The sequence below is a fragment of the Eulemur rufifrons genome, chromosome 12, assembly GCF_041146395.1.
Source record: "Eulemur rufifrons isolate Redbay chromosome 12, OSU_ERuf_1, whole genome shotgun sequence".
Lineage (NCBI taxonomy): Eukaryota > Metazoa > Chordata > Mammalia > Primates > Lemuridae > Eulemur > Eulemur rufifrons.
In genome coordinates this window covers 16,802,657-16,814,709 of record NC_090994.1, presented here as the reverse complement: position 1 = coordinate 16,814,709, position 12,053 = coordinate 16,802,657, and the positions used below count along the sequence as shown (strand labels likewise).

Genomic DNA, 12,053 nt, shown 5'->3' with positions numbered 1-12,053 from the left:
CATGAGTTCTTGCTTCTCTTGCCTTTAGAATTCTTATTGTAGCATAATCTCATTGAAAAAAACTCAAGTCCAAAACTAGGCAGTATATGACCAAACTCTTGTTTCTTTTTCTTTTATTTAATTTTTGCAAGTCATCAGTGTCCTAATGACCCCTCTCTTTTCAGGAAAAACAATCCCAAATAAGTAAATAACTGATAATTTCCCTGCCATTGGATGGTTAACTTGTTTTCAGTTATTCTTTATGATTGTGCTTCAGGTAATATCTCTATACATGCATCTTTGGGCACATGAGTGTAACATGAAACTATTTCTCCTCCACTAGAAAACAAAAAACACCTTATTTCTCTAGGTTACATTCCTAAAAGTAGAATTGCTGGGCCCAAGGGGAAGTGTTTGCTAACACTGGTTATAATCAATCTTTTAAATTTTTGCCAGTCTTACAGATGAAAAATATTTTATTGCTTAGGTATCTTTTACCTTTTCTGTTTTTAAATGTAATTTTCTATTTAGTCTTGCTTTTTCACTTTGACTTCTTGAGTATTTTTTTATATACTAATAGCATAATGAAAATAACTATAGTCATATATGTGTTTATACATAACATGATCTTCTCTGTGCATTCAGGTTTTCTATATCTTAGGTTACTTTTAGGCTGAATGCTTAGAAATAGTCATAAATCAAAGCCATTTTTGTGAGCTCCGATATGTATTTAGGTTTTCTCAAGTTTGTTTCCTAATGGTTAATCAACATCCCAAGTCCCATGCCATATATCTTATATTTTTATGCTTTTGATAAAGATGTACCAGTTTCTAAATGTTCAATCTTTACTCTGTGTCAGTAGACGTGAGTGAACATTTTTTGCCCCGCCCCCTCCCCTCCAAGTGAGCATATTGATTTTTTTTTTTAAGATACACAGTTAATTGATCCATGAACAGTTTTTAGCAATAAGGAAGGAAAAAAAAATAAAAAAGATGCACAATTAAGTATCCTGACTTCATTGTCTTGGCCAAGGCACATCACCAGTGCCTTCCAGTCAGTATTTCCAAGGTTAAAGGGCAACTGAAATACACATTCACTGGCAGGTCTAGAGAGCTCACAGTCTATAACTTGTCTTGCAAAAAAGGGAGATTGATCTAGTTTTCCTTCTCTAAGCAGCTCCTCAGCTAGGGTACCCTGAATGGCTTATTCATTCAATCAAGTCCACATTTTTTACCCTCCAGACCTTGTAAATTAGAGTCCTACTTAATCCAGCTTTTTTTAAAAGGAAGTTTTAGGAAAATGATCAAAAGGAAATTAACAGATGTGCACAAAAACGAAATGTGCAAAGATACACACCAAAGCTTGTTTATAAGGACCGTTGGGAGGAGTTAGCCTTACCAGTATGATTAGTTGTTTTGTTAAATATCTGGTTACTTTTTGCTTGATGAAATCTTATAACTATTTGTGTTTTCTTTTGCGTATTGGCTGCTAGAAGGCTAAGAGTCAAATTTGTGGTCTATCTCTAGCAATTCTGTGAGACTTAATGGCGTGGACGAATCTCAATGCTTGGTTCATCCATCGTCCTTTGGCCCTGAAGAATAATGTGGCTTTCCACAGAGGTTTTGTTCGGTGGCCATCTGAGTGTTTATCTACCTACCCCACAGTAAATTTCCCAGAAATCTCCTAAAACAGCTGCTCAAATGGTCTGATTGCGCTTTTTCTCTCTCTCTGCTTTTTTTGAGAACATGCTGCTGAGTAAAATTCCGGATTTCATCACATAAGGAAAATAATGTTCTCATCTTTTCCAGTTCTATAATAGAAAAAAGGAAGTAACTATAGAATTTATTAATAGTTCATTGTGACTTAGAACTCAAGGACGTCTCCTTGCTTGATGCTTAGGGTATTGTTTCTTGCAGGTTCGTTTGATGGTTTGAGTTCAATATCCTTAAAATATGTCCTTTTTCTTTTCTAGGTGAATGTTGGATGTGTACCCAAAAAGGTAGGATTTTTATTTCTCTTTCCCTTCACAATCCTTTTTCTATTTGATAAATCATGATCAGAATAAGAATGTCTCCAAACATATCAGTTAAAATTCTTTCTGTAAAAACGAACTGAGAACCCCACTAAAAGTGGCTTAAGCAATAGGATGCTTTTTGTTTATATTTTTTAATATCACTTATCAAGGAGCCTGGAGACAGGGAGTTGGTGAGATGGGCTTAGCACTTGAGGATATCTTGAAGGATCCTGGCTTCTCCCTCCTTTCCTGTCATCGTGGGTGTATAATCAGTATCCTCGTGGCCTCTGGTGGCTCCAGGAGCACCAGGCAGGATGTTCTCACCTGGTCAGGCTTAAGCTACCCCCTGCAGGAGACTGGGCAAGTGAGTGTCATTTTCAGCTAGGAAGAAATGAAGGAGGGGAGATAGCCACAGAAATATTAGCTGCTGGACACTAACTGCATCACACATGCAAAAGAAATTCATCCTGAACCTTCACCACGTGGGAAGTTCTCAGAGTGACAGCGTTCCCGGGGTACGCCCAGCGGGGAGGTAACCGGGAATGGAACACAGTGGCCCCAAACTTCTGATGGCCTAGCAGGAACAAAGACCGACAAAAAATATCTGTAGTCACGACATGAAAGAAAAGCACCCTCCATCTACACAGGATAACTTTTTCTCACTAGCGAGATCCAGCCAGGAAATAAAAGCATTTCTCCACAATGTCAGCCCAAATGCTGATGTGACCAAGACGTTAAGTGGATGATGGCACAGACGGAGTTTCCTCCCCCTCACATGGCCCTGGCCAAGTCCCGGCACCCTGGGGTGACTTTGCTGAGTGTAGGATGTTTGCCTCAAGCCATCTGGTCTTTCCCCTGCTCCAAGGCACGTCTAAACCAGCTTTTCCCAGGGAGACTAGCATTGCTTTTTCTCCTGGAAAGATGTGTCAAGGTGATTGTTCGGGCTTTATTTTATTTTGTTGGTGGCAGTTTTTGGTTTTAAACACAGAAGTATACTTCACTATAAATTAATCATTGTAAAATCGTGTATCATGTGATTTTGGGTGTCTCTACGGTTGTATTTCTCAAGTTATTTGAATGACATTTCTTGGTACGGTAGATGGATACCTTTGTGGATAGTAGTCACACCTTTGCTATTCCAGAAATTGAAGTTTATTGGGTCACTTCAGGAGTGATCAGACAGGCTAGTGAATTGATTACCTGACATCACAAGGGAATGATGTTATAAAATGATGCATTGATCTATTGGTTTAGAGTGAGTGAGATTATATCTGGGCCTACTGATTAAGACTGGTCATCTACATCACAGGAGAGTTTTTTCTCAATGGGGAGACCCAGCCGAATGAGGGAATGGAATTGTCTTAAGTATTCCCATTAAGTTCTGTAGCCTTGTGGATTCTCTTTTCCACATTAGTGATTTTTTTTTGGTCTTAATATCTGTGGTGCAGTTCACTTTGAACCCATTCTTTACCCCCGACAAAGAGGAAAAAACAGCAGCTCCTCTTTCCAGAGTTGACTCTTGCTTATAGTTGCAAATAATTTTAATCCTCATTTGAATGTACTTTCAAAACATATTATGATCTCAAGCTTACAACCTTTTGTTACTGACATTACATTTTACATTGTTATCTTTTCGGTATTATATAAACAAACATCCTAGTCTCATTAGTGACGCATGCCTGAGTGTAATTCCAGAAAGGTTTTCTGAAATCTGTTCCGTAGTACAGGTAGATTTTTTTTTTTTTCTTTCTGTTTTAGGAAGATTTCTTTTTTCCTTTGGGATATTTTCCCTCAATTATTTTCTTTCCTTTTAGTTCTACTTTTTGGAATCTGTTCTACTTGGAGTCATGCAATTATGGCTATGTGAGTTATGTAAATTAACTGTAGGGTGGTTTTATGTAGCCTAAACCAATTATGATAGTAAAGTCAGTGTTGATTGGTGCTACCTTATTAACAAAAAATACCACCGAGCTAATACTGCATAGAAAACTGAATCTGAAATATTTTGTCTCATATATTGTTTTACCTACTCCTTCTGATCACATGTGGTAGGCATTTATCTTATATTTTTATAGGGCTATACTGATTTCAAAGTGCTTTGCACTCTTGAGGGCAAGTTGGTAATTGCCTCTTATTTTGTAGAACAGACTGAAGCCCAGAGTAACTCCCCTGCCCGAGTGGTAGAGCGAGGTAGCAAGAGAGAAAGAACCAGAAGGACGGGTGTGCTTGGTGCCTGCCACCCTGACGAGCTCTGGGCCTGAGCGCCCAGTGCAGTTGTTTAATGCCATAGCATTACACATAGTGCAAATTGGAAATAAATAAATATGTTAACCTCGTGGAGATATGAGGTAAAGTGATACTGATTAACATAACACGATTTATTTGTGGTGCTGGTAAATCTTTCATATGCATTAAGATAAAGAGCAAGCAGATAAAATGGTTAATCCTATGTTACATGAATTTCACCTTGATTTAAAAACATCTAGCAGAGTCATCAATATATTCATCTTTAGGCATAAAGGGAGACAGGTACAAAGAAGGCATCTAAGGAAAAATGGATTCAGACAAGGAAGTGTCATGAAAAAAGAAATAAGAAAGAAGAAAAAAAAAAAGAAAGAAAGAAAGAAAAATGGAGTCTAAAGCTTATCCGACAAAGGAAGATGGTAGTTTGTCATCTAGAGTTCTCGATGCCAATGTGAACTCCATTATCGTGATGATCAGTTAGCATACAAGACCTCTACAGATTGTAGGCTGTGCTGGAGCTCAGAAAACAGCACCCCAGAGCGAAGGCCTCAGAAGCACAAGTTTATCTCTAACCTTCCCGCCTCTCAGTCCCGTTCTTCCCTGAAGCTGGCCATCGAAACTAGAATCCCTCTTCCCCAAGGTGGGTCATAAAAGCCACAGAACCCTTTTCCCAAAAGCCAGCCATAAAACCTAAAATTTTTGAAAGTATTAAATGGATAAAAAACAAAACCAACAAAAAACCTAAAATTATTCCACGTAAAAACAGGCCATAAGGAAATTATCTGACCTACTTGTTTGCAGGTCATGAGACCCCCCCCATTCCAGAGAGGGTCCTGCCCCACACCCGGAAGGAAGGTTGCTGCTCAGAAAGGCCACGGATAATCTAGACAGACTGGTCTTGCTGGGTTTCCCCCACTCAGTCTATTAGCATCAGATCATACCCTTTTGTCCAATCATATTTCTACACAGCTGTCCATACGTTGTTGAACCTAAACATAAAAATGGACAATTTTCCCTGTATCTTTGGATCTTCATTCTGAACTCTACCCACTAAACAATAACCCTTCATTGCTCTCTCCTCCCAGCCCCTGGGAACCTCTATTCTACTTTCTGTCTCAGTGAATTTGCCAATTCTAGATATTTCTTACAAGTATGTGTAAGCACCTTAGATAAACTTGTGTGCCTTTTCTCCAGTTAATCTGCCTCATGGCAGTGATTTTTCAGTGAACCTTTAGAGGGGTCCAAGGCCTTGGTCCCTACAGCTGCATTCTATAAGAGATGTGTTGAACGTTTGAATTCCAGTTGTATAGTTACATACACCCTGATAAGGGCATGTTTGTAGTTACTGAATATATAATAGGAATTCATTCTCTTAAAAATTTCAGTCTTGGACTTTTTTTTTTGAGACAGGGTCTCACTCTGTCACCCAGGCTAGAAGCGATCTTCCTGCCTCAGCCTCCCAAGTAGGAAGGGCCACAGGTGCTCGACAGCACGCCTGGCTAATTTTTCAATTTTTGGTAGAGACAGGGTCTTGCCGTGTTGCTCAGGCTGGTCTTCAACTGTCCTCAAGCAATCCTCCCACCTCCACCTCCCCAAGAGCTGGGATTATAGGTGTGAACCACCACGCCCAGCCAGTCTTCAACTTTATATAATAGCTTTTTTCTAAATCCCTTTCCCGTAAAGTTATGTACGCAATTTCATTTCCTGAAACTGAATCCAAAAGGGCAGGTCTTAAAGAAACTTAAAAAGATAATGTGAGCAATAATATGTTTTAAAGGAAGGACTATGAGGTCCATAATATCCTGTTTTTATAGTGTTTATAAACTAGGTAATTTAACAGTAGAAGTAATATCCCCCAACGTTCAGAAGCCTCACTATAAAATCCATCTGGTCGGAGTTGTGAACCTTCTCCTTTAAAATGTTTAGTTTTTTTAAATTTAATGGTCAGTATTTTTATCTGCTATTACCGAGTTACCATTCATTCATGATTCCTGTCTTCCCTCCGGACTTATGTACGACTGTTTTGGGTCTTTTTTCCCACAGGTGATGTGGAACACAGCTGTCCACTCTGAATTCATGCACGATCACGTTGATTACGGTTTTCAAAGTTGTGAGGGGAAATTCAACTGGCGGTAAGTGTTCATGCTCAGAGGGTTCAATTACAAACGTAAATATTTTTCTTTCATAACTAAGAGCCATAAACTTTTGCAGGGGCAGGTGGGGGATTACTATACGTAACAGAAAATTTACCATTTTTACTGTTTTGAAGTATACAGTTGAGTGGCATTAAGTACATTCACACTGTTGTGCAATCATCACCACTATCCATTTCTAGAAATTCCAAACAGATACTCTACCCAATGAATAATAACTCTTCATTCCTGCCTCCCTCCAGCCCCTGGGTACCTCTATTCTACTTTCTGTCTCTATGAATTTGCCAGTTCTAGGTACTTCATATAAGTGGAATTATACAATATTTGTTCCTTTGTGTCTGGTTTATTTCACTTAGCATAAAGTTTTCAAGGTTCATCCATTTTGCAGCATGTATAACTTCATTCCTTTTTAAGGCAGAATAATATTCCATTGCATGGATATACCACATTTTCTTTATCCGTTCATTCATTAGTGAACTTTTGGGTTTCCACCTTTTGGTTATTGTGAGTAATGCTGCTGTGAACATTGGTATACAAGTATCTGTTTAATTCCCTGCTTCTGGGCCTGGCGATGTGGCTCACACCTGTAATCCTAGCACTCTGGGAAGCCAAGGCAGGAGGATCCTTTGAGCTCAGGGGTTCAAGACCAGCATGAGCAAGAGCAAGACTCCATCTCTACTAAAAATTTAAAAAATTAGCTGGGCATAGTGGTGCGTGCCTGTAGTCCCAGTTACTCGGGAAGTTGAGGCAGGAGGGTCGCTTCAGCCCAGGAGTTTGAGGTTACAGTGAGCTATGATGATGCCACTGCACTCTAGCCCAGGTGACAGAGCAAGACTCTGTCAAAAAAAAAAAACTCTGCTTCCAATTTTGGGGGGTTTCTACCTAGAAGGGGAATTGCTGGGTCATCTGGCAATCCCAATGTGTTTACCTTTTTACGGAACTGCCATAAATCTTTTGAAGCCATCAAATTTTCAAAAAACTGTAGCAAATTCACTTATCGAACACACTTTTATTAAGTGGCCACCACATCCTAGGCGCCATGCAGAAGCATCTGTCCTTGTCTTCTGTGCACCGAGAGGAAGCCGCCCAAGCATCCCCCGCTGAGTGGAGTAAGGATTCTGCATGTAGGGAGGCAGATGGACGGGGTGAGGGATGGCTGTTTTCGGAGATATTCATTCACTGCTGTTCTTGTTGATAGTCTGTGATTCTCTGCTCAGGGGTGTTCAGGGACAGACGTCCTCGTTACTAACTAAAAGAGGAAAATCCTGTTTCTGAGAACTGACTCAGGTTTCATTGCAGTGTCATTAAGGAAAAGAGGGATGCCTATGTGAGCCGCCTGAACACCATATATCAGAACAATCTAACCAAGGTGAGTGGGCAGGGTTTTGAACTTTGAGAAGGAGCTGCTCTCTGCTGGAGTACCCTAGACTTGTAACCTTTCGCTAGAGGTCTTGTTGTTTCTATTATTTCGTTTGTGATTAACGATTTTGAAGTTAACCTGTCAGAGCAGAAGCCTCTGACCCATTCAGAGGTGGACCAGGCCTCCCCTGATGGCTGCTTCTTGAGTGGGTCTGGCCTGCCACTTAGATTAGATTCAGAAATCACGCACATGAGGGACTGATTTATGCCTCAGAATGCTAGTTTTTTAATTAAAATCAGGAACACTATCTGGCTGAAAACCTACCGGTATTCATTTGCCCAGAACAGCCTCACCCTTGGTGGCTGGGTCTACTCAGGAGACCAAATTGTGGTTCCAAAGGTTGTTTTTATGAGCGAAGAATGAGGAAAACTTGGCAAAATGTGTTTGCCTCCAGCAAACGGATGTTGTCCTCTGCTAACCTGAGGCTTTTTCCGCCTTAGTGGTTAGATATCAGACCTCGTCCACCTGGGACCACGCAAGTGACACGGATAAATTATGCATCATTTAATTCTCTTTTTCTTGACAGCATATTCCCACCACCCTTCCTTTGCCTTTGCTGTGTCACTTTGCAGTTTCTAAGATTTCTTAGGTTATAGTTAGATCAATAGATTTTTTTTTTTTTTTTGAGACAGAGTCTCACTCTGTTGCCCAGGCTAGAGTGAGTGCCGTGGCGTCAGCCTAGCTCACAGCAACCTCAAACTCCTGAGCTCAAGCGATCCTCCTGTCTCAGCCTCCCGAGTAGCTGGGACTACAGGCATGCACCACCATGCCCGGCTAATTTTTTCTATATATATTTTTAGCTGTCCATATAATTTCTTTCTATTTTTAGTAGAGATGGGGTCTCGCTCTTGCTCAGGCTGGTCTCGAACTCCTGAGCTCAAATGATCCGCCCACCTCGGCCTCCCAGAGTGCTAGGATTACAGGCGTGAGCCACCGCGCCCGGCCTAGATCAATAGATTCTTGATGATATTGGTCCACTATAATCTCATTAGCATATTTATAAACCAATTCTACAGATGACTAGCCTCATATACTTTTTTTTTTAATTAGCAATAATTGCACCTTGGATAAACCTCATTGGCTACAATACTGCCACTGCACAAAGCTTCTCATATACTTTTATGTTGATTCTTACCATTTGTTGGATTTATTTTTGGAGGATAATCTTGTTTTACTTTAATCCCCAATTCAGGGAGAAAATATATTTAAGGGCCTACGGTCCCTATGCACTGACTACAAGAGATTTTTAAAGGCTGTCAGACCTTAAAATCGCAGCGTATAGGGATACCACTGGCTATATGCTAAAATACCCACACCAAATTTTTTCAATGGAGCTAGCTAAAATACTTTTGCAAAAAAGATAGGAGAATTACTGAGGAATCAGCATTTTTTAATACTTACAAATCTTGATGTGTAGTATAGCTTACAGTGACCACATGGAGAAGGAATTAGTTATAGTTGATACAGAAATTCTGTATAAAGGAGGAAACTTTCTGTCTAATATCCTAGAAAATGCAAATCGAAATCTCAGCGCTTCCTCCCCTAGACTGCTATCTGTACTATCGACCCTCGACCCACACCCCTTTTTATCTAGCGCTGCACAGGAAATCATTGCCTCTGAGGGAAGGTTGTTCTGAAAGGAAGCTGGTGGCTTGTCTTTGATCTTGATGCAGCTTAAGCCGGCCGGGCACCTGCAGGGACAGGCCTGGAGGGGTGGTTGGAAAGGAGGAGATAACTCAATGCAGAACCAAGCATGTTCCAAAATGTTAAAACATTCCATTTGGTAATCATGCTTCCTCAGTTCCATTGTCCTCCTAAGTCGCCCCCATTTGCGTGCCAGGACATGCATCAGGGCTGGCAGAAGCTTTGCCAACAGCCCCCAAATGAAGGTCCCGGTGCAGAAGATTCTAGTAAGAGCAAACCAAAGTCTGAGTTCCCGACACATCTAGCATAGAACTTCATTGTCATGTAATTTTGTGATATTCTTCCCTTTTGTTTAAGAAAACACAAACAACCATTGCATTTTCCTCCCTTGGCCAGAGTATTTCTCTTTTGCCTCAACTCTTTTCACCTTAATCCGTTTGTTTTTCTCAGGCTTCTGCCCCTCCTCCAAGCACATCATTCTCTGATGTGTTTTCATTGCAAGTGGGGAAAGCTTTCTCCCTCAACGCCTGGGGTCGAAGATGTCATCTTTTTTCTTGTGGGGGTGACTTGCATACATTTTTTGGTTGCTGGGTTTTGACCCAAGATAGCACCTTTGTTTCTTCTTATTGTACACTTCAGGCCTCGAATGGCAACCCCCTCACCCAAGTATCAGTTATGAGTCAGGAGTTCTGCAGAAACTCAATCAACAGAGAATTGTGTTGGCATCAGCAAACCATTTCAGTAGAGAAATGAAAGAGCTGATAAGTTATGACGGGTGTTTTTGTTTTATCTTAAGAAGAGGCTAATGCCACAACTCCTTCTCTAGTCCAACATAGACTTCATCCACGGCCACGCAGCATTCACGAGTGATCCCAAGCCCACGGTAGAGGTCAGTGGGAAAAAATACACCGTGCCTCACATCCTGATCGCCACGGGTGGTGTGCCCTCCATCCCCCACGAGAGCCAGATCCCTGGTGAGTCTTCCAAGGCAAATACTCGCAACGGTTGGGAGGGATGAATGTACCGTTGCTTTCGCCCTGACAAGCTATGCCGTGGGATCTGCCTTTGCTGGTTCTCTCTCTTGAAAAAGGCTGTTAGAGAAGGTCTCTGCAGAGCCCACCTGTAACTGGCTAAGTGGTAGCTAGCAACGGGGCGAGGAAAGAGATTTGATTTGGCTCCGGTCTCAGACACAGCACAGGCATTGGAGAAAAATCGGAGAGAGCCTCATTCTTTGCTCCCGTGGCATAGATTGTTTCTAGCTTCTTTATCTGATGGGTGATTTCCAAGACACATATATTTACTGTTTTGTTTACCGGAGAAAAATCTCATAAGGATGTAGCTTAACTAGCTAAGTAAACCTTTATGTGCATACTTTTCTCTCTTGAATGGAGAAGTATGGAAGATTAAAGCACTAAGGAATCTCAGAGGTGGTTGTATCTGCCTTTGCACTTTATACACACAGGAGCTAAGCCCCAGGGATGAATCATGAGCATACCTTGTCCATGTCTTTCTCCCCAACTGGATTCGTAAGGACTTTGTGCATGGTGAACATAGTTTATACATCTTTTGTATTCTCCATGGATTGGTTTCATAAGACCCATGATCAGCCTGAATTTATATGGGAAATTTTGAGTGTGTATGCATGTATGCAATTTTTTTCCTCTCTGGAAATAGGATTCATAATTTTCACCAGCTATTAAAAAGTGCCATGACCCCCAAAGGTAAAGAATAGCTGCTATAAAAGATACAAAGACAACTGTTCTCGAGTAACTTAAAATGTAGTTGGGGCCTGGCGTGGTGCCTCATGCCTGTAATCCTTGCACTTTGGGAGGCTGAGGTAGGAGGATCACTTGAGGCCAGGAATTTGAGACCAGCCTGAGCAACATAGTGAGACCTCATCACTACAAGAAAAAAATAGAAAAATCAGCTGAGCATTGTGGCGCGTATCTGTAAGTCCTAGCTACGTGGGAGGCTAAGCCAGGAGGTCATTTGAGCCCAGAAGTTTGAGGTTACAATGAGCTATGATGACACCACTGCACTCTAGCCTAAGCAGCAGAGGGGGGACCCTGTCTCAAAAAAGTAAAAAAGGGGGAATATTGGACATAAGCATCCTTTATAGGAATGATTCAAAGTTTATTAAGTGAAAAAAAAAAAAGACTAGAATGGTGTGTCTAGTATGCTATAATTTACGTCTTTTTAAAAAGGCAGGGAGACCATACATATGTGAATGTCTCTAGAAGGATACTCAGGAACTCTGTCATGGTGACCCCATCCAAGGACAGGATGAGAGCTGTAGGGTCGAAAAGAAACCTACTTTTCAGTCTGTTTATTTCACTACATATTTCACTACATACTGTGTTGTACATTTTGAAATTTTTAACATATACATTTGTTAATTTAAAGAATATATAATAAAAACAAATGGAAAAAATAAAATGTCAGTGTTCCAAGGTCATTGCCAGACAGTGAGGGTTGAGATTTCAGAGGTGGAACAGGCATGACCCAGAAAGACTTCCTAGGAAAAATGCTCACAAATTGAGCATTATGTGCTCAATTTAAATAGACCAGTGGGTATTGAAGATGTCTTTGAAAGACATTC

General features: G+C 40.8%; 1 protein-coding gene and 1 pseudogene across 1 annotated transcript in view; one reads left to right on the top strand and one right to left on the bottom strand.

Annotated features, from left to right (window-relative positions):
• GSR (glutathione-disulfide reductase) overlaps positions 1 to 12,053 on the top strand; it is a 45,675-nt gene that overhangs the window by 14,369 nt on the left and 19,253 nt on the right. Inside the window, exons 2-5 of the mRNA XM_069485232.1 lie at positions 1,952 to 1,978; positions 6,281 to 6,369; positions 7,690 to 7,759; positions 10,281 to 10,428. Of these exons, the coding sequence (XP_069341333.1) occupies positions 1,952 to 1,978; positions 6,281 to 6,369; positions 7,690 to 7,759; positions 10,281 to 10,428 (334 nt within the window). The remainder of the gene's footprint in view (positions 1 to 1,951; positions 1,979 to 6,280; positions 6,370 to 7,689; positions 7,760 to 10,280; positions 10,429 to 12,053) is intronic.
• LOC138393838 (U4 spliceosomal RNA) lies at positions 8,758 to 8,917 on the bottom strand (annotated as a pseudogene).